Raw genomic sequence first — 19,758 nt, forward strand, 5'->3', positions numbered from 1 at the left:
ATATCCATTCTTGGCCGCTAATTGGCGGGCAGCTTACGAGGCCTTCCCTGGGCTAGGGGTCCCGTAGTTAGAGCTCATTTTCGGGAAGCGGAGCCTCTGGAAACGCTGTCCACTTTGACTTCGTACCCCTGGTACTGTACTTGTTACAGTGTAATAGCTTTAAGAAGGTCGGAAGCTGACAACAACACCAAGGCGCGGGCTATTTTTCTCTCTCCCATCATTTTGGTTGGCTTCTGTCCAATCTGTATCCATACAGCTGCAGTTGACCTTTGCCATACAGTTCAATCTGTAGGCTGCGCCGAGACTTTAAACGTTACGTTGGAGGCACATGAACTTAGCTCCCTCTCCCGCAGCGCCCACGTCTCCTTTCTTTAATTGCCCTGGGAGCGACGTCAACTTTACAACCTCTCTGATTCGACTTCGATCTTCTCGACTCTCTCTGTACCCTAAGCGAATGGCCACTGGCCCTTTTTGCGCTCCCCCATGAGCTCCCTCAAATTTGTAGTGTCCTCACTTGAGGCCATTGCCTCGTCCAAGGATGCTCAGCGCAACAAACAACTGGCCGACTCTACTACCAAAGCACTTGACGCCATCAAAGAACAGGACCAGCTTCCTGATCCCGAGATCGTTTTCGCTCCTCTACAACTAGCTTCACGCTCTACGAATGTACAGCTTACTACGACCGCACTCGATTGCATCGGCAAGCTCATCTCATACTCGTACTTTTCCGTTCCAAGTAACCCCCCCGAGGGAACCGAGGAGGGTGCCGAACCTGTCCCTCCCCTGATTGAGCGAGCGATTGATACGATATGTAATTGCTTCCAAGGCGAAACGACTGCTGTTGAGATACAGCTTCAGATTGTCAAGTCCTTACTTGCCGCCGTTCTCAATGACAAAATTGTCGTTCATGGCGCTGGTCTGCTCAAGGCCGTGCGTCAAGTGTATAATGTCTTTTTGTTGTCGCGGAGCACGGCCAACCAGCAGGTTGCTCAGGGGACCTTGACCCAGATGGTCGGTACCGTTTTTGAACGAGTCAAGACGAGATTACACATGAAGGAGGCTCGCCTGAACCTGGAGCATCTCAAGCATGGAGCCAGCAATGCCACGTTCGACCAGGCCGATACCCCCAACGGTGCCAATGACAATAACGACCGCGACGAATCCCCAGCTGAGCACTCCGAAGCTGTGAATGCATCGGCCGAACCTCCCGAGAGTGGTGCCAAGCTTACATTGAAAGATCTCGAGCATCGCAAGAGCTTTGACGACTCGAACCTAGGCGACGGTCCTACCATGGTAACGAGACTTCAACCCGAGCGCAAGGAAACAGGCACCCCGGTCTCTGACCAGGCTGGCCAGGAGTCTTCACCTCCGGAAGATGGTGAAGTGTTGGATGCTGAGGACGAGGTCTACATCCGTGATGCTTACCTCGTCTTTCGCTCTTTTTGCAACCTGTCAACCAAGGTTCTGCCACCCGACCAGCTATACGACGTCCGTGGCCAGCCAATGCGCTCCAAACTCATTTCTCTTCACCTTATTCACACCCTTCTTAACAACAACATTGCAGTTTTCACCTCTCCCTTTTGTACTATCAAGAATTCAAAAAGCGGCGAGCCTACGAGTTTTCTTCAGGCTATCAAGTTCTATCTTTGTCTAAGTATCACCCGCAACGGTGCCAGCTCTGTGGACCGAATATTCAATGTTAGCAGCGAAATCTTCTGGCTGATGATCAAATATATGCGCGCCGACTTCAAGGTAAGACTGACACATCGCATAAAAGATGAGATAACTTACACGGATGACAGAAAGAAATCGAGGTGTTTTTGAATGAAATCTACCTAGCACTGCTTGCGCGAAGGACTGCGCCTCTTTCTCAAAAGCTGCAGTTTGTTACAATTCTGAACAGATTATGCGCTGATCCTAAGGCGCTTGTTGAAATTTACCTTAATTACGACTGTGACCAGACAGTTGATAATATTTACCAAACCATCATCGAAGACCTATCAAAGTTCTCCACCACTCCGCTTACTATTACTACAATCAACGAACAAGTCTATGAAGAGATGCGACTGAAGACAACGCCTGCGAGCGAGTGGCAGCTCAAGGCAACACTCCCGCCCCCTCTGACCGTTGCTCATATTGCTCCTCATCAGGAAACCGAACCTGACTATCCTAAAGAGTATGCAATCAAGCGCCTATCTATCGAAGCTTTAGTTGAGACTTTACGATCTATGGTGAACTGGTCGGCACCTATACGAGGTGATCCAGAGCCTCCACGTTCTGAAAACCACGACCCCAAGGCTTCTCTCGACCTTCGACCGTCAATTGATCCAAGCATCAATGACAGCATCTCTCGTGTCGAAACTCCTCTACCACCATCAACCCCTATATTGGAGGATGACCCGGATCAATTGGAGAAGGAAAAAGCAAGGAAGACGGCGCTGATGAAAGGAATTAACCAATTTAATTTCAAGCCGAAGAAGGGTATTCAGATGCTTCTGCGTGATGGCTTCATCCCAAGCGACAGCCCGAAGGATATTGCCGAGTTTTTGATAAAGGAGGACAAGCTCGATAAGGCCCAAATCGGCGAGTACTTGGGTGAAGGTGACCAAAAGAACATTGACATCATGCACGCATTTGTCGACACCATGGAGTTTGCCAAGAGAAGATTTGTTGATTCTTTGCGCCAATTCCTCCAGTCCTTCCGCCTGCCTGGTGAAGCTCAGAAGATCGATCGATTCATGCTGAAATTTGCGGAACGTTACGTTCTCGGAAACCCAAATGCCTTTGCCAATGCAGACACCGCATACGTGCTGGCCTATTCAGTCATCTTGCTCAACACTGATTTGCATAGCGTCAAGATCGCCAAGCGCATGAGCAAGGAGGAATTTATCAAGAACAACCGCGGTATTAACGACAATGCTGATTTACCCGATGAATATCTCCTCGGCATCTACGACGAAATCGCCGCCAACGAGATCGTCCTGAAGAGTGAACGTGATGCTGCCGCAGCGGCTGGCAATACCCCCGCCCCATCAACCGGTATTGCTGCTGGCCTTGGCCAAGCTCTCTCTAACGTGGGCCGTGATTTGCAGCGTGAGGCCTATATGCAACAATCCGAGGAAATTGCTCTGCGTTCTGAGCAGCTCTTCAAGGACCTGTTCAAGAGCCAACGCCGCAAAGCCGGCACAAAGTACATACTTGCAACGTCGTTCAAACATGTCAGCCCAATGTTTAACGTCACCTGGATGTCGATCTTCTCTACACTCTCAAGCCAGATTCAGAAGTCTCACAATCTCGAAGTCAACAAGCTGTGCCTAGAGGGTATGAAGCTTGCCACTCAAATTGCCTGCCTCTTTGATCTGTCCACACCCAGAGAGGCTTTCATGTCGGCCTTGAAAAACACAACGAACTTGAACAACCCACAGGAAATGTTGGCCAAGAATATTGAGGCACTCAAGGTCGTTCTCGAGCTGGGACAGACTGAGGGCAACGTTCTTCGTGAGTCATGGAAGGACATCTTGATGTGTATCAGTCAACTCGATCGACTTCAACTCATCTCGGGTGGAGTCGACGAGAGTGCTGTGCCTGATGTGTCCAAAGCTCGCTTTCTGCCACCACAAAGATCAGAAACCTCTGATTCTCGATCTTCCTCAAATTCCAAAAAAGCAACGCGGGCCAGAGCAGGAACTGCATCTAAGGGCTTCTCCACCGAGATTGCCCTAGAGAGTCGGTCAGATGAGGTGATACGCAGCGTTGACCGCATCTTCACCAATACAGCAACTCTTACCGGCGAGTCCATGGTTTACTTTGCCAGGGCTTTGACGGAAGTCAGTTGGGATGAGATCAAGGTGTCTGGTTCCAACGACTCACCTCGTACATACAGCTTGCAAAAGATTGTCGAAATCAGCTATTACAACATGAACCGTGTAAGATTCGAATGGAGCAACATTTGGGAAGTTTTTGGTGAGCACTTCAACCGTGTTGGATGCCACAATAACATGAACATTGTGTTCTTCGCTCTCGATTCTCTACGTCAGCTGTCAATGCGATTTATGGAGATTGAAGAACTGGCTGGTTTCAAATTCCAGAAAGATTTCCTGAAGCCTTTTGAGCATGTCCTTGCCAACTCACATAATGTGACTGTCAAAGATATGGTTCTCAGATGTCTGATACAAATGATCCAGGCCCGTGGAGATAATATCCGATCAGGTTGGAGGACCATGTTTGGTGTTTTCACAGTTGCTGCTCGTGATCCTCACGAGAGCATTGTCAATTTGGCCTACGAAAACGTCAACCAGGTGTACAAGACCAAGTTTGGAGTCGTTATTTCCCAGGGCGCCTTCACTGATCTGATCGTATGCTTGACGGAGTTCTCCAAGAACCTCAAGTTTCAGAAGAAGAGCTTGGCAGCGTTGGAACTATTGAAATCTCTGATTCCTACTATGCTCAAGACACCCGAATGTCCATTGTCGCAAAAATACAACAATATCCCACCTCCAGATGGAGCCATGCAGAATTCTGAAAAGCGATCCCGATCAAACACATCTGTTGAGGAGGGTTACTGGTTCCCCGTTCTCTTCGCCTTCCATGACGTTCTCATGACTGGAGAAGACTTGGAGGTCCGATCAAACGCTTTGGAGTATTTCTTCGAGACTCTGCTCAAGTACGGCGGCACTTTCCCATCAGAGTTCTGGGATATCCTGTGGCGTCAACAACTCTATCCTATTTTCATGGTGTTGAGGTCTCGGCCAGAGATGTCTAACGTCCTCAGCCACGAGGAATTGTCAGTATGGCTATCGACCACTATGATTCAGGCTTTGCGGAACATGATCACTCTCTTCACACATTACTTCGATGCCCTGGAATACATGTTGGACAGATTCCTGGAGCTTCTGGCGCTTTGTATCTGTCAGGAGAATGACACAATTTCGCGAATCGGAAGCAATTGCCTTCAACAGCTAATCCTCAAGAATGTGACCAAGTTCAAGCCCGAACATTGGAATAAGCTTGTTGGTGCTTTCGTTGAGCTCTTTGAGCGAACTACCGCGTACCAACTCTTCACTGCCACTGCAATCAACAACACGGCTTCCATATCACCGCCACCAAATGGCCTTGAGTTCTCGTCAACTGCCTCGGGAACCACGCCTATGGATGAGACATCTCTCAAAATTAATGGCAAAGAGGAGTTGGAAGATGATCACACTGTTCCAACCCCGTCAGCTGAAGATGAGCTCCAGACACCAACGGCTGACGCCCCCCACATCGCCCTTGAAGAGTTTAAACCATCTTCCAACCTTCAGCAACAACCTGTAGTAGTTACAGCGGCTCGAAGACGATTTTTCAACCGAATAATCTCTCGTTGTGTCTTGCAGCTCTTGATGATCGAGACGGTCAATGAGTTGTTCAGCAACGACACTGTCTACGCACATATTCCCTCCGCAGAGCTTCTTCGACTCATGTCTTTACTTAAGCGGTCTTTCCAGTTTGCCCGCCGCTTTAACGAGGACAAGGAATTGCGCATGCGACTCTGGCGTGAGGGTTTCATGAAGCAGCCTCCCAACCTTCTGAAGCAGGAGAGTGGCTCGGCAGCCACTTACATCTCTATCCTGTTCCGTATGTTTGCGGACAATGCGCCTGAGCGACTGGAGAGCCGGCCTGCTGTGGAGGACGCGTTAGTGCCACTTTGCAAGGATATTGTTCACGGCTACACTACTCTTGAAGAGGAGAGCCAGCATCGCAATATCGTTGCATGGCGGCCCGTTGTTGTCGATGTTCTAGAAGGCTTTGTCACATTCCCTGAGGATGCGTTCAAGAAACACATCCCCGATTTCTATCCTCTTGCGGTTGAACTTCTCACCAAGGACCTTACCGCAGACTTACGATCGTCTCTCCTTCTGGTCCTGCGACGAGTTGGAGAGGTTGGCCTGGGTATCGAGGGCATGACACAAGCGGGACAACGGCGAGACAGCGAAGCCAGCAGAGCTACGGCAGAACCGGTCGGCGACCGAGAGGCGGACGCAAGGAGAATGCTTTAGGATGGGCGTCTTCCACGGTTGTTGACGGTGAGGAGAAGCAGGGCGTTGGATGGATTATCAGAGAATGTTGGTTTTCATGACGTTGTTCTAGATACCCCAGGCTATCCCATACGGCGATAGGCTGGCCTGGGAATTTGTATTATGAATTGTATCGGGATGTGATAATATACATGTATGTATTCATATACATCCCATCAGTGCTGGTCTTTATTTGATTGTGGGCGTAGCCTGTGATGTTTCATTGCCCACTCCTGCATGGCATCTCTCCTAAAAGTATGAGGAGATAAAAATTTGATATCTTTTTATTGATATGCTGATTTAAAGCACTTGGGTAGAACAACTGGCCTCTCCTTAGTTCCATGTTCTTTCTTTCTTCGTTCCTAAACTCCGTCGAGATCATATGCGCCTAGTCGAGGATTCGACTGATGTACCTAGCCAATGGTTCTGCCTCCTCCTGTATGGTCCGATCTGGAAGCGTTCTCAACGCCTGCTTGAGTTCCTGATCTTGTGAAGTCGCCGCCTTGACAACATTTCGCACAATAGCATCCTTATCCGCCGAGTCTCCTGCAATTCTCATGATGCTCACGAATGACTCGTAAAAAACGATGAGAGTTTGATGCATGAGCACGTCGCTTGTGTCCACCATGCTCAGCGCTGCCCATTGAAGTAGTCCATGCCCGATGGACTCATCGGCGTACTCAGGAAGAGGGAACAGGTCTGGGAATGGGGATATGGCCATGGCGCGGGGGTGAAGAGCTGTAAGACGGGGAATGAGTCGAAGAAGGCGATCTTGCGCAAAGGTTGCTTGACGGTTGATGATCGCAGGACGGCATAGTGAGACAATGAGTTCGAGGTAATGGCGATCCCAGATGACTAGACGCCAGAGACTGGCGTGGCCAGGAATACGGCGCTTGATGAGCTGTGTTTCTGCTGGGCTGGCACCATTCACGCCGTTCGACATGGTCGTGTCAGGAATGATGTCGCAATCTGTCTCTAGCAAACTGCCCAGTACTCTGGTAGATCGCCCACCGACATCTGCATCCGGAGAGCTCAGCCATATCCGAAGGAGCTCCTCGACGACCTCGGGCAACGAAGCCAGGGAATCAACCTCTGCAGGACTGCTGGCGGCCTTCTGAATGATGTTGAGAGCGAGTAAATTTGCGCCAGGAAGCGGTGATTGGAGAGCAGAAACAAGAGATTCGGCACCGCCGAGTGATAGGCACTGCGTGAAAGAGAAGGGAGAAAGAAGCTTGGTGGTCAGGGAGAAGACGACGCTGAGGCTTGTAGGATCTTGAGTGGTGGTCTTCAGGAGAGACATGAGCGGAGGGAGTAGAGTTGGCTGAATGATAGGGATGTTTGAAGCTGTAGTCAGTCAGCGCCTAGAATTCCTCAGTGGTTGATGATTATTTACGTGTGAGTTGGAGCTCAACATCGTCAAAGAGCTTGTTGTTCAGTGGTGCCGATTCATTTCCTGGCTCATGAAGTTCAGTGAGATGGGAGAGTAATTCTGCCAGGCCAGTGACAGGAGCGCCATCGCTATTCTGGGGCACGACTCTCTCAGACATGTTTTCTTTATATGATGTCGATGAATACACAAGGAGGTTCGCAAGGTGTGGATTGTGGTTGTAGCTAATGTCCGTGTAGATGATTGCAGTGGATGTAAGCTGCAAGTTCACGGAGGGGTACGTAGTCTAGGGAGCCTGAAGGGAACACCACGTAACATATCGACCGTTGAGAGATGCATCTAGAATTTCTGTGACTGCGAATTTAGGTACAAGCATTCAATGTACTGAAAATTCAGTTATTTTTTCCATCGTCTAACATTGATGCTTCTGTAGAATAAAATGCAGTCATACTCGTCAACTACAACGCCTGCTCAGCGGGGCATCGTCATGGCGGAGTAAATTCCGCCCTCTCTTTTTTCTGTCCGGCGCATTCAGCAGAACTTACTATGGTACACCCCGCAAAAAATCATTCTGCGTCAAACCTCAATCGCGAATAGTAACGTCAGCTCTATAGCTACAATCACAATCAGCCTTACTCGACCCGCCATATAAATATCCCCTCGGTCTTCGAATTGGCTCTAAAACCACGATAGAACCACCACATTCGACGCGCGCACTCCAATGTCTCGAGGTGGTCGAGGAGGTGGCCGTGGTGGACGCGGCGGCGGCAGAGGTGGAAGGCCTAATGTGCCCTGGGATACAGGCGATGAACCTGATGCGCGACCATCTGAGCTATTTCCCGTATGTTCTTGTCTTCTGTGCTCTATCTCAAAGCGCAAGAAGAATTGTGACTCAGAGTGACACATCGCTGACTTACAAATAGCCATACCTCGTCCCTACTCCCCGAGAACTCGCCTCGCACGAAAAAGCAGCCGTACAACACTATCTTCTACTACGGCATCAAGTCCACGCCTCTCCTCTATACACATCCAAGCGCACAGCTCTCAATGATCCAACAGCACCCCGCAAACACTACGGCCAGGCACAGAAGAATGCCCGTTTCGGCATAAAGAGCAAGGCCTCTTTAGACCCCTTTACCGCCGTGCCTACCTACTCCCATAAGTTCGTTCGCGAGGAACGTGCTCTTCCAGATTGGTCCAACCGTCCAGTATGTCGCGAGCTCTTCCCCATGGAACTCTACGAAACCATCGACGCTGCATCTGCCAACGACGGTGGCCTTCCAGGCGGTTTCAAGCGCCGGAAGTTGGAGCTCAGCAGCGTTAGCGCACTTCCTAGTGCAGAGGAAGCTTTTGGCATGGGAGGCGATGGTGAAGATGAGATGCAGGGCCGCAATCTCCTTGAACGGTTACAGGCGCTCAAGGAAGAAGAGGGCGACGAAGCAGGCGATCTTGAGGACGAAGAAGGCATGGAAGAGGAAGAGCAGGATGAAGTTTACGACGACGAAGATGCGGGTGATTATGACGCTGAGAATTACTTTGACGGTGGTGACGAGTTTGACGACTATGGCGATGATGGCGGCGATGGAGAAGGGACTTACTAGTTGGTCACTGAGTGTTTTCATAAGGATAACAAAAAAGAGTATTTTGGAGAAGGCGCAGCGATCATTTGTATATATATATATATATCACGGCACACCATTGGTTTGATACCCAAGCCCGCCATCTTCGTGGTCGTGGCAGATAATGAACTTGACAGATTTGGATCAACCTCGCGATGTTGGTCTTGTATCCCAGTGAAGCTCAAACCATGAGATTTTTGGGTATTGTCAGATGTTCTTTAACCCCCCCTCCCCGATTCTCAACAGTGTTAGCAGCTTTTTCTTTTGTCAAGTAATATTCATACATGTCGTAAGGTTGTATCCTCACTAAATCTCCTGCTACAGTTGACAACACCGTATCCTACGCGTCGCCCAAATAATGCTTCTTTGGCCCTTTGTCTTCAAACATGAAATGGACTCTTGCAATGTCCAACAGATTGATATTACCGCAGCGCGTCCCTCTCCTTATCATTTATGCCGTCGTCTTCTACGCATTCATGCCCATAGTGTAAACTCCACTGTCCACAATCCCGGCCTGGAGGCGCGATAGCCTTTCTCGGGTGTCGGCAATCTGTCCAGCCTGGGCAACAATCGCGCTTCCCGTATCCCTGAGCGCCAATAAAACCTCGTTCAGTTGATCCTGGACGACTACGCTGCCTGCGCTACGGTCGCGTAGTGCTCGAATTTGCTCATAAAGGCCATTCTCAACACCAGGCATATCTCGCTCAATATCACCGCGGTACTCATCGAGGCGAGCCTTGTACTTTTCAATATCGTCACAAATACGGTTGAAGTAGGTGATCAGATCTTGGGCGTCTGCATGTGTCGACGCAGCATCTGCGCCCCCGGAATCAGCAGCTGGAGCCTGACTGGCGAAAAGACCTGTTTGGTGATAGTGTGTCGGGAGTTTAAGGTTGTCGGCGCCTCGGAAGCATAGTCGGGCATCAGCGGCGTTCTTTCGGGTTTGATCCTGGAGAGCTTTGACGGTCTGGATATCGTTGTTGAGGGCAACTTGAACCGTTCGGAACTTTGACTCGACAAACTTTACGTCTAAGCCCAGTTGCTCAATATCCTTCTCGTGCTGGGGCATGAACTCGCCAATCTCGTCTCTCATCTTGATAACTCGTTGGATGCCCAGGTCCAGCAACGCAATTTCATCTTGTACGGGCTTAGCGAGGTCATCGAAGCGGGTACGTGGGCGGATGCTGTCGTAGTTGATTTGAACGGCCGAGACTTGGTTTGTGGATTGACCTAAGGTGTTGTTCTGCTGAGGCTGTGTTTGACCACTGCTGAAAATTAGTGACTGTCATGACAAGGAGCTCCAAGTAACTTACAACAGAGTAGTACCTGTAGCGGGCTTCGCTTGAGATTGACCGAAAAGCCCTCCTGTGTTGCTCTGTGTATTTGTTGCTGTAGATTGGCCGAACAGACCTGTGCCTGTTTGTTGAGGCTGCTGAGTTTGATTTTGGGTAGATTGCCCGAAGAGGCTGGTGCCGGTTGTTGTAGGTTGCGCAGTGTTTCCTAAATTTCCCCAGTGAGCTCCTGAGATTTGTGGCTTCTGACCAAACAGACCAGTTCCAGTCTGCTGCTGACCTTGTTGTTGGGTGTTGTTGGTGGCAGTGTTGCCAAAGAGCCCCAGTACCTGTGCCCTGCGTCTGTTGAGTGTTTGTTGCGCCGGCAGCGCCAAAGAGACCACCGCCAGCTGCGGGCGTAGTTGTTGTCGCTGTCGTCGACTGTCCAAACAGATTGCCTGTTGCAGGCTTTTGCGCAGCGTTGCCAAAGAGAGACATGGTGCCTGTTGCGCCTGGCGCTGTTGTTGTGTTGGCGGTGGGCGTAGAGGTGGTAGAAGAACCGAAGAGACTACCAGCAGCAGAGGGCTTAGAAGCGGCAGTTCCGCTGTAGAATGGAGTGCGCCGGTTAGCAAGAAGAGGTCGACGAGGTTGCAGACGAGATGAAGGTAACGGGCTGAGTGAGGTTGGGTTGGGTGGATATGATGGTGAATGATTGTTTTGTTAGAGTGTGGAGCTTACAAGGCGTTAGCAGCACCAGTGTTGATGCTTAAACCACCTGCTGGGCCGCTTGCTGAACGGATCAATGACATACTAAGGGCGAAAATAAAGCCCTTTGATTGAATGCGACAGTGGCTACAAAGTTAATTTCACGCGATCTGCCCGTGTTTTGACGCCGCGACACGACAAAAAAGTCTCCAAGCTTCTTGGAGAAGATGGCGCTTGGACCATTTTGGCATTCGGTGAGGCTCGGTGAGTGCGCCTGGAGCTGCGGTGAGTTGAGTTCCGGAGAAATGCGGCGCCGAGCGACCAATAGCTGCTTTATTGTGAGAGCTTGAGCTTGACGTCTACATATCAACTCTCGATATTGACCAATTCTAGTCGCAACTACTTAATTTTACACCTGCCAACTTCTTATTGCCAGAATCGCAAACATGGATATCGACGATGATGATGATTTTTATGTGCCAGATGAGCCAAAGACCGAGACCGCAGCTCCAGAGGATAAGAAGCCAAAAGCAGATGATTTAGAAGAAGGCGAAGAAGAGGATGAGGGTGCCGCTATGGATGAGGATGATGACTCTGATGAGGATGACTCGGTATGCGATCTGCGACACGTCTAATACACACCAACTGACAAAACTTCTTAGGACATCGACATCATCACAGAGCGCAAAGATGGCACAAAACCAGCTCCACCACAGTACGCAATACCTTCATGCGCCGGTTCTTGACGTTACTAACCGGCTTTTCCAATTTCAGACAGTCCAAATATAGTGATATTCGAAATATCCCCCAAAGAACAGCTTCAAGCGATGTACCAACACAACCTGCGCCAGCACGGAAGGACTCTGAATCACGACCATCGGTTAACGTTGCTGCGCCAAGCGCCGACAAGACTTCTGCTGCGGCATCTAAATCAACGATCGACGTGAACGCAAACCCGATTCATCCTGGGACGGGGAAGCCTATCACCCAGGTCAACATTGACGAAGGTTAATAACACTACCGATTGTTGTCGCGCAAATACTAACATGAGCAATTCAAGACCTACCAGACAGTGACAAGCCATGGCGGAAACCTGGCACCGATATCAGCGACTACTTCAACTACGGCTTCGATGAGTTCACATGGGCACTTTACGCTTCCAAGCAAGAGACCGTTCGAGGAGAATTTGGAGCTGATGTCTTTGCCCAGAACAATAAGAAGATGATGGAAGACTTCAACATGATGATGATGGGCGGTATGGGTATGCCAGGAGGAGGCAACTCGGGTGCTCAGCAAGGGGGAATGCCTGGCGGAATGGACGGTATGCCTCCTGAAATGCAAGCCATGATGCAGCAGATGATGGCTTCAGGTATGGACCCAAGCCAAATGGATCCCAGTCAGATGAACGCCATGTTCTCGGGTATGCAAAATGCTGGAGGAGCGGGTGCACAAGGCGCACAGGGTGGCCAAGGGGGTAACTTTGGTGGTGGTTTCGGTGGCAACCAAGGTGGTTTTGGATATGATCAAACTATGTCTGGAGGCGGAGGCGGAGGCCGGGGAGGATTTGGGGGTCGCGGACGTCGTGGAAGATGGTAGTTGGCTCCTCTCTGAAGCCACCCCTCTGAATTTCCACAGACCAAAACTGATGGGCTTTGTCGATTTGTTAATGGGAGGACCTGGCGTTGGGGCATATTGCCGATAGGCATGGGACCATGATAGATTGGCTCTCTTCACGAGCTACTCAGAAGGACGAGTAACCATTTGAGTGTAGGCTTGAATACACTTCTTGAACTTGTCTCTGTATGTGCAGATTATACCCAAAAAACTAGTTAAGCTTCACTTCAACAATCTTCGCTGGCTCTGTCTTTCCATCCACAGGCACTGCATTTGCTCCAGAAGTCGAAACGTACAGAACTCCCTCATCCTCACCAAACACGCATGCTGTTGAGCCTGCAACATCGAACGCCTTTGCTGAACCTGCCACTACCGCAGCCTCTCCACCAGTAGCGGGGATTCGTACCACCGTGTTGGATATGTTGGTGCACACGTACATGGTACCATCGCGAGCTAGAGCGAAATCATCCGCGACAAGCCCTGGCGCAAGCGTTTCAACGGAACCTGCAGCCTGGACTTCTTGCGTAACGGGTACACGGTATACACAGAAACGGCTTGTCGTTGTGTAATAGACGTAAGTTTGCTCTGAGAAGCGATAGACTTTGATACCATTAAGGCCAACTTGGAAGGGGGCTTCAGCTGGAATTGTAAAGGTGTTGTCTTCCAGGGTAACGTTGTATGATCCTGTAGCAACACTGAGCTTGTATACTTTGCCATAGAGGCAATCTGTGACGAGCGCAGTGTTTTCATCCCATGTAGCTATGCCGTTGACCATGCCAATCTCAGGCATATCAGCTATCTTGGTCACCTTTGCCTGTTCACCAGCAAGATCTGCGAGCCAAATACTCCATGATCCAGGTTTAGGTTTGGCACCTCCGATCATGTCAAATGAGCCTGCAGCTACCGCGAAGATATTAGGTTTGAGACAACAGATGCCAGTGAGTGCCGGGTTCGGGACGTCATCTGGAAGGGGGATGCGTAGGATCTTGGAGCCAGTTGATTTCTCCGGATCAATCTCCCAGACCTCGGGGATATCGAGGCGAGTTGCCAAGATAGTTCCGCCGGATCTGAGAGTGATGTTCTCAAACCACGTTGGCTGGGAGTCGAGTTGGAAAATAGTTCGAGTATTGGACATATTTTCAGTGTTATGTTGTGAACAGCTTCTCGAAGGTTTGGCTCGTTCAGCCTGTCGTATCTTTTAATACTGAATTGCTGCGTGTAACAGTTGCCTTTGCTTATCCACTGGGTAAGCAGGTTGCCACATCTCTTATTACACAGTCAGCCCAAGTAAGACCTACGCATGAGATAAAGGACTGATCACCAATAACAGATATTTATAAACCAATAAGAGGATTGATCCCTCCAGGAGTCAACATAGCTTCCGTAGCAATAATACCGGCTTTCGTTTAAAGAGCAGAGGGTTATTCCATACAGGATGAAGATATAAAATGAGCCTTGACGAAGCCATGACAATGGGGCAAGGGTTTCTGGTCCTTTCCAGGGTCTATATTTACAATTAATTATTATTTATTATTCTGTTTTCAGGGAATCTCGAGTTGCGATGCTCCGGATGACGAGAATCTGACACAAAATGAACCCGCGGAGAATTGACAAGTCCTCGTTGCTAACCCAAATCATTGCTATGGCAGCTATTAATTCAATTCAAAGAATATCTCATTGCCTGGCATATAGGTATTGATAATCGGCTCCATCAACACATCACTTGTCCTGATTAGATTATCACAATTCATTCTACATCTCAGCACATCAGGATAGGGCTCACAGCGAGCAATCCTCTTCTATTTGACCTATTCGAATCTCAGTCTCTGAGTGAATCTGAAGTTCTGCTCACACCAAGCTTCAAGTTCCTTCCCATCAAAGCGAGCCGAACCAGCCTTGTACACCACATCTCCATCGTTAAAGACACAGACATAAGACTTTCCATCAGCCACGTCCAATGCCAGTGCATTGATAGATACCTCTTGATCCTGTTTCTGACGTAAAATCGGCCCCAAGTTGGCATATTGACCCTTGAGGTCGAATCTGAAGCGAGAGTCCCGATACTGCGCAACCCAAGCGTCACCAACACCAAGCCATAGACTGTCTACAGCAGATCGAACCGCGTCAGATGTGACTTGTAGGGCTTGTCGAACTATCTCATGAGGAAGCTCCCACTTCTCGGTTCCGTCGTCTACACGAGTGTAGAAAGTCTTGTTAGGACCGAGATATAGGAATGATGGGCGTTCAACATCATGTTCTGTATAAAGATCTGAGATCTCCCCATAATCCTCAAGCTCAGAACAGTCTGTCCTTGGTGGTCAGTCAATTCAATTACAACAAAAGGAATACCACTTGCTTCTTGCGGCAATACTCCCCCGAGTATAACGAAGACACTGGAAGAAGTGTGGATCGGGACCAAGAATGATGTATGCAGTCTTGCCGGACCCCGTTCGATGATCAAAGTCAAGCTTTGGTTGATTTGCCATCCCTCTATGAACTCGGCTTCCTCACATGTCAGCAGCAGTGATACTACCAGTCTGTTGACTCACCCGTAACTTCTCGCTGGGCCACTGAAGAAGTAGCTCTCTCCTGCGAGGCTTACGGTGGCAGTTTCATGCGAGAAGTCTTCTCGCTGCGTTGGTCGACCGATAGAGGTACCGGGAATAGCATGGCTCCCGGACATCTTGTAAAGTTGTTGTGCAATAAATAAGTTGCAAATCGACTGGAATATCATGGAGGAACAGCCAGTATTTATAGACTTGACGTGGCAGAGGTACCAGTAAATATGTTTCCGCAGTTGATTGCTGGCACATACCACCTTTCGTGTTTCATGAGGCTAGAGAATGGCTTTGCTACAGTTACAATGGTACTGAAAGCGGATTGTCAGACTCAAACGAGTTGTGAAAGGACCGACTATGTCTGAATAGGGGCATATCGTGGAAGTTTTATTCTTAGCGAGACCTCATGTTTGCTGAATGCAATTCCACGCCATACTCCTTTGACATTGCAAACATTTCCGAATCTGGTCTGACCGGTCTTTTTGATGTAATTGTATTTGATTATTTCTGTAGTAAGGAAGAATCGGCTTCCAATGGGTATCAATGCAAACTCGCCGCTAAACGCTGGGCATTTGTAACACGTAGTTGTGCTCAAACTACCACCTGGCCACCCAACCTATTTTCGTTATCATAACGAGACGTTTCCAAAGGTCTGCCCTAGCTACAATCTCCAGAAGATTCCACGCCTCCGTGTGTATACAGCCAACAAACATGAAGTTTTGGTCATATCCTCAACCAAACATTACCAATCTTGTGGCTTAGGTAGGCATAAACTTCTGTGAATCCTTCTCTTGCTGGGCAAATGATTGCGAAAAAGCTGCCAAACCAGCAACAATGCCAGCTGCCATGAAAAGGACCGAAATAATACCCCAGATGACACCCCAGCACTGCGATGAGCCGCCATATCGCTTTGCGAAAACACTCGCGTCGGACTCGTTGACTTTGCGCAGGATCAGATCGTCGCAAATATCCCACACGCTGTACAACGAAGACATGACGCCAATGAATAGGACGACGAAGCGCAGCGCTTGGGCGTGTTCGATGAACCAGCAAGCGATGAGGAGTCCAACCGCGAGAAGAACAGTCACAATGGTAAGCCAATCACGTTTTCCCCACCAGAGCGTTAGTAGGAAGCAAACGCCGAGCACGATACTGGCGACTTTGCTGGCGACGATGTTGAAACCGCAGAAGATGAGTAGTGCGCCGATGATGGAAGAACCGAGATAGCCAGCGGGTAGTGTCAGGCCTTGTCTGCCGCCTATGAAACGTGTCACGCCGCCTTCGTTGGGATCAAGAGTGATTGACTTGACATGGCCACCTGTGAGGAGAGCAGTAAAGGCGTGGCCAAACTCGTGAAAGGCGATGACCAGCATCTGCACATGTTAGTAATTGAATTGGTGACTCTTTGATGCCAAGGGACATACCTTGAAGGGCCAGAGGATCATGCGGACGTAAGGAACGTTCCATAGGATAGCGATAACCACAACATAGACGCCGATGATGCCCAATGTGACTTGCTGTGTGTGAGTTGGGTTCTGGAGATCGCGTCTGGTCAGGGTGTTGATGGTGTTTTCAGCTGTATATTCCAAAGCCAGCGACGAAGGATCCAGGTGCGGAGCCATGGTGAATTCTTTGATTGTTTGAGAGAATCTCTATCGAATTGGGGTTTACGGGCGAGAACCTAATTGCGACTGACTGTAGGGACCTATAGGATAGTGGAGGTGGATGGCCGTTATTGTTTACTCGAATCGCAAAGCCAATAAACGAGAGAGATGACTTTGAAGCAATGGAAAACGAATAGAGTCAGGTTGTGATTGTTAAAAGACGGATTTTTATTGAGCCAAGTTCCCCTCCATCGATTGACATTTGGCAGTAGGCGCCTCGTAAGCCGCCGCTTCACGACGTCTCTTGGCTTGAATTCAATTCCTTGGTGTTGACGCGGCATTCCGGGGCGGAGCTGAAACAGCGCCTCGCTCTAGAATGTGGCTGGAAATGACTGCCATTGGTTGGTATTAATAGGGGACGGGGTTGCTAGGGAACACCCTGGAGATACTCCATTAAAACTTTGACGTGACTACGTCATCTGCCTTTGAAAAGGCACACGACCTTGAATAAAGATGATCAAGGGTCCTTCCAAAAGTCAGCAATTAACGTTTGTTTATTCGGAGACAATGGACCCCTGTTTCTATTTTCTTTCTACAGTTTATTCTAGACTAGACCCGAGTCACGCTACAAAAAATGCTATAAGAAAAATGCCATTCAACTTGGTGACATCTTCCTGAGCATCAGGTATATCCAATTATCTCAGTCATGGGAGACCGCTGCTTCTTTGACGCGCGCTTCATGATACGCATAGGTACACAGCACAGTGGCCGGTTATTAATTTCCTCCTGGCGGTATTATTCTCGAGGAGTTTTATACAATAGTGATAGCCATCATGACAATAGCGGCAAGCAGTGCCAGTCTCTTATTGACAACTTGCCCATTAAGCTAGCATCCATCTATCTCACGGAAAAACATCAACATGAAGCTTCCAACTCCTTCTAGGTCGCCCCATCTATCACTGCCAACAGTCCCAGTTCTGTGGGCCCAGATAACGAACCAACAGCCAGGATTTGTGCAAAAAACAGACATTGTCATGATACCGCAGAGCAAGGACCTTGCTGACCTCCATCGATACCTCAGCTAAGCGGCTCTACTAAACAAAAAATACTACGTTAAAAGCCATGGCACCCGCACCACAGATCCCACCCATACCGACCTCACCAAGCATCTTCCAAACCACACACAGCGCCTTAGCCTTTATAATGGCCTCCGATTTCGAGAAACAGAGCTACTGGCACAAGCGCTTCTCGTCCGAAAAAGCCTTCGAATGGCTTCTTCCGTCGGCTGATTTTATGCCGTTGGTAAAGCCCGTTCTCGACCGGCTTGACCCGGCCACGGCCCGCATCCTCCACATCGGCTTCGGGACAAGCGACCTGCAGAATCATTTCCGGTCACGGGGCTTCCGCGATATTCTCAACGTCGACTATGAACCACTCGCTATTGATCGGGGTCGCGATCTCGAAGAGCAAGCTTTTGGAGATGTTCAAATGCGATATGATGTACAAGACGCTACACAGTTAGATCTGTGCGAGAAGTTTGATCTTATTGTTGACAAAAGTACGGTTGATGCAATTTCATGTGGTGGTGAGATGGCGCTGCGGCGGATGGCTGCCGGTATTAAGCGTTGTCTTGCGGATGGTGGCGTTTGGATCTCGTTCAGTTATTCAGCCTACCGATTTGACCTGGATGGCTTTCCGTTTGACGTTGAGGTCCTTGCCAAAGTCTTGACTCAGAAAACGTTGCCGAATGATCCAGATATATACCACTGGTGTTATCTTCTTCGACCGAGAAGAGACACGGCTCCGGATTCGCCTATAAGTACGGACGACAACCCTGCGGGAGAAGGCTGAGACGATAGTGTGCCTGTCAAACGAAAAATGGCCATATAATGCATTGCCCGGATGGAGTCCCATTGTATAAAATACTCAACTTCGACCTGATGATGCAGCAGCTGGCTGGATACTTCGCTTTCGTCCTGAATTGGACAACCCGCAGTTCTTAGACTTTCTTCCTGGTAACGAGACATTACTAATAATGTAATTAAAACTTGACACTCTTTTACGAAATGCCTGCAACCTCTTTTACTAGAAAGCGTTGATCGAACTTCACCCTCGGCTCGAGGGTAGCTATTCTCTGCTGGTTACATGGCCAGGCGACAGAATCCATGATGCCATGATGATCAAGAAAGCATCATTTCTTCCGACTTTCTCTCTTGGTAAGCATGAAGAAGAATTAGGCTCCTAGATTGCACATGTGAAATTCTCTCGAGTGTTTACGCGTTAGGTCTTGTGTGGAATATTTGGATCTTGGCACCACTTCTAAGTTTTGTTGTTCAGGTGTGCTGAAGTAATGCATGTATGTCTATCGAGTGCTATATAAGGCCGCGAAGAAGTATTATTGAAACGAAATATGGATTTGTTTGACCTAAGGCTTTGTTCTTCCTGGAATCGAAAATTTTGCTACATCTGGATTACCTCTGGGCAACATAACCAACCGCATGTGAGCTTAGATCAGACATGCTTGTAAGGCGATTTAAACAACACAAAAGCGGTGACCGGATTAATAATTCCATCAGATACTCTTTCTGGAAGAGTTTCTTCAAGACAAGATCCAATCACCACTGGGTTCAAGGATATGCTCCAGATTGGGAAACCTTCTCAAACGTGCTCATTCCGTGCCAAGACCACAGGCATTCCCAGCCCAACGGTCTCAAGCACCATAAACGAGCCTATGAGGCTGTTGATGACAGACACTTACACTTCAAATAGCATGCATTTGTTAGCTAAAGAGCGGGATGGTGGCCTTAAATCTGAGTTAATTTTATGCTTATCGCTACTACCTGCAGAAGCAGACACCACCAGCATGAACATTGTCGATCTTGAAAGAGATCGACATACTTCAGGTCAAGAGTTTAATCACTCTCAAGCATACGAAAGAACTGTCCTT

General features: G+C 48.9%; 9 protein-coding genes across 10 annotated transcripts; 4 read left to right on the forward strand and 5 right to left on the reverse strand.

Moving 5' to 3' along the window:
• Positions 1 to 120: 120 nt before the first annotated feature.
• On the forward strand, positions 121 to 6,331 carry FOXG_11465 (uncharacterized protein). Its single transcript, XM_018391092.1, has 2 exons — positions 121 to 1,752; positions 1,803 to 6,331. The coding sequence occupies exons 1-2, from the start codon at positions 484 to 486 to the stop codon at positions 6,033 to 6,035; spliced, it is 5,502 nt and encodes a 1,833-aa protein (XP_018249678.1). The 5' UTR covers positions 121 to 483; the 3' UTR covers positions 6,036 to 6,331.
• Positions 6,186 to 7,861, reverse strand: FOXG_11466 (uncharacterized protein). The gene is made up of 2 exons (XM_018391093.1): positions 7,447 to 7,861; positions 6,186 to 7,397 (listed from the first exon to the last, which is right to left on the reverse strand). The coding sequence occupies exons 1-2, from the start codon at positions 7,598 to 7,600 to the stop codon at positions 6,442 to 6,444; spliced, it is 1,110 nt and encodes a 369-aa protein (XP_018249679.1). The 5' UTR covers positions 7,601 to 7,861; the 3' UTR covers positions 6,186 to 6,441.
• A 106-nt stretch (positions 7,862 to 7,967) lies between these two features.
• FOXG_11467 (DNA-directed RNA polymerase III subunit RPC7) lies at positions 7,968 to 9,312 on the forward strand. Its single transcript, XM_018391094.1, has 2 exons — positions 7,968 to 8,281; positions 8,364 to 9,312. The coding sequence occupies exons 1-2, from the start codon at positions 8,162 to 8,164 to the stop codon at positions 9,039 to 9,041; spliced, it is 798 nt and encodes a 265-aa protein (XP_018249680.1). The 5' UTR covers positions 7,968 to 8,161; the 3' UTR covers positions 9,042 to 9,312.
• Positions 9,310 to 10,828, reverse strand: FOXG_11468 (uncharacterized protein; the record flags this gene model as incomplete). The annotated part of the gene is made up of 3 exons (XM_018391095.1): positions 9,310 to 10,341; positions 10,470 to 10,525; positions 10,681 to 10,828. 3 exons carry the CDS (start codon positions 10,826 to 10,828, stop codon positions 9,526 to 9,528), a joined length of 1,020 nt encoding a protein of 339 aa, XP_018249681.1. The 3' UTR covers positions 9,310 to 9,525.
• A 560-nt stretch (positions 10,829 to 11,388) lies between these two features.
• Positions 11,389 to 12,953, forward strand: FOXG_11469 (uncharacterized protein). The gene is made up of 4 exons (XM_018391096.1): positions 11,389 to 11,646; positions 11,698 to 11,750; positions 11,810 to 12,042; positions 12,096 to 12,953. The coding sequence occupies exons 1-4, from the start codon at positions 11,482 to 11,484 to the stop codon at positions 12,629 to 12,631; spliced, it is 987 nt and encodes a 328-aa protein (XP_018249682.1). The 5' UTR covers positions 11,389 to 11,481; the 3' UTR covers positions 12,632 to 12,953.
• FOXG_11470 (uncharacterized protein) lies at positions 12,805 to 13,885 on the reverse strand. Its single transcript, XM_018391097.1, has one exon. It carries the CDS (start codon positions 13,782 to 13,784, stop codon positions 12,861 to 12,863), a length of 924 nt encoding a protein of 307 aa, XP_018249683.1. The 5' UTR covers positions 13,785 to 13,885; the 3' UTR covers positions 12,805 to 12,860.
• Positions 13,886 to 14,457: 572 nt separating this feature from the next.
• FOXG_11471 (uncharacterized protein) lies at positions 14,458 to 15,332 on the reverse strand (the record flags this gene model as incomplete). The annotated part of the gene is made up of 3 exons (XM_018391098.1): positions 14,458 to 14,954; positions 14,985 to 15,151; positions 15,199 to 15,332. The coding sequence occupies 3 exons, from the start codon at positions 15,330 to 15,332 to the stop codon at positions 14,458 to 14,460; spliced, it is 798 nt and encodes a 265-aa protein (XP_018249684.1).
• A 324-nt stretch (positions 15,333 to 15,656) lies between these two features.
• Positions 15,657 to 17,143, reverse strand: FOXG_11472 (uncharacterized protein). Its single transcript, XM_018391099.1, has 2 exons — positions 16,632 to 17,143; positions 15,657 to 16,580 (listed from the first exon to the last, which is right to left on the reverse strand). Exons 1-2 carry the CDS (start codon positions 16,827 to 16,829, stop codon positions 15,966 to 15,968), a joined length of 813 nt encoding a protein of 270 aa, XP_018249685.1. The 5' UTR covers positions 16,830 to 17,143; the 3' UTR covers positions 15,657 to 15,965.
• A 201-nt stretch (positions 17,144 to 17,344) lies between these two features.
• On the forward strand, positions 17,345 to 19,361 carry FOXG_11473 (uncharacterized protein). 2 transcript variants are annotated; one of them, XM_018391101.1, is made up of 2 exons: positions 17,345 to 17,923; positions 17,978 to 19,361. In XM_018391101.1, exon 2 carries the CDS (start codon positions 18,015 to 18,017, stop codon positions 18,660 to 18,662), a length of 648 nt encoding a protein of 215 aa, XP_018249687.1. In that variant the 5' UTR covers positions 17,345 to 17,923; positions 17,978 to 18,014; the 3' UTR covers positions 18,663 to 19,361. The 2 variants fall into 2 exon arrangements, with proteins under 2 accessions (XP_018249687.1, XP_018249686.1); XM_018391100.1 differs by having other exon boundaries at positions 17,345 to 19,361.
• The last annotated feature ends 397 nt before the right edge of the window (positions 19,362 to 19,758 follow it).

The sequence above is a fragment of the Fusarium oxysporum genome, chromosome 10 (assembly GCF_000149955.1).
Source record: "Fusarium oxysporum f. sp. lycopersici 4287 chromosome 10, whole genome shotgun sequence".
Lineage (NCBI taxonomy): Eukaryota > Fungi > Ascomycota > Sordariomycetes > Hypocreales > Nectriaceae > Fusarium > Fusarium oxysporum.

Excerpts from the sequence above, each read along its gene's own strand:
- FOXG_11465 (XM_018391092.1), top strand. The coding sequence starts at position 484 with ATGAGCTCCCTCAAATTTGTAGTGTCCTCACTTGAGGCCATTGCCTCG. Across the intron at positions 1,753-1,802 it reads ATATGCGCGCCGACTTCAAG|AAAGAAATCGAGGTGTTTTT; the intron begins GTAAGACTGACA and ends CACGGATGACAG.
- FOXG_11466 (XM_018391093.1), bottom strand. The coding sequence starts at position 7,600 with ATGTCTGAGAGAGTCGTGCCCCAGAATAGCGATGGCGCTCCTGTCACT. Across the intron at positions 7,398-7,446 it reads TGTTGAGCTCCAACTCACAC|CTTCAAACATCCCTATCATT; the intron begins GTAAATAATCAT and ends GACTGACTACAG.
- FOXG_11467 (XM_018391094.1), top strand. The coding sequence starts at position 8,162 with ATGTCTCGAGGTGGTCGAGGAGGTGGCCGTGGTGGACGCGGCGGCGGC. Across the intron at positions 8,282-8,363 it reads GACCATCTGAGCTATTTCCC|CCATACCTCGTCCCTACTCC; the intron begins GTATGTTCTTGT and ends ACTTACAAATAG.
- FOXG_11469 (XM_018391096.1), top strand. The coding sequence starts at position 11,482 with ATGGATATCGACGATGATGATGATTTTTATGTGCCAGATGAGCCAAAG. Across the intron at positions 11,751-11,809 it reads ACAAAACCAGCTCCACCACA|ACAGTCCAAATATAGTGATA; the intron begins GTACGCAATACC and ends TTCCAATTTCAG. Across the intron at positions 12,043-12,095 it reads CCAGGTCAACATTGACGAAG|ACCTACCAGACAGTGACAAG; the intron begins GTTAATAACACT and ends GAGCAATTCAAG.
- FOXG_11470 (XM_018391097.1), bottom strand. The coding sequence starts at position 13,784 with ATGTCCAATACTCGAACTATTTTCCAACTCGACTCCCAGCCAACGTGG.
- FOXG_11472 (XM_018391099.1), bottom strand. The coding sequence starts at position 16,829 with ATGGCTCCGCACCTGGATCCTTCGTCGCTGGCTTTGGAATATACAGCT. Across the intron at positions 16,581-16,631 it reads TGATCCTCTGGCCCTTCAAG|ATGCTGGTCATCGCCTTTCA; the intron begins GTATGTCCCTTG and ends TAACATGTGCAG.
- FOXG_11473 (XM_018391100.1), top strand. The coding sequence starts at position 17,934 with ATGGCACCCGCACCACAGATCCCACCCATACCGACCTCACCAAGCATC.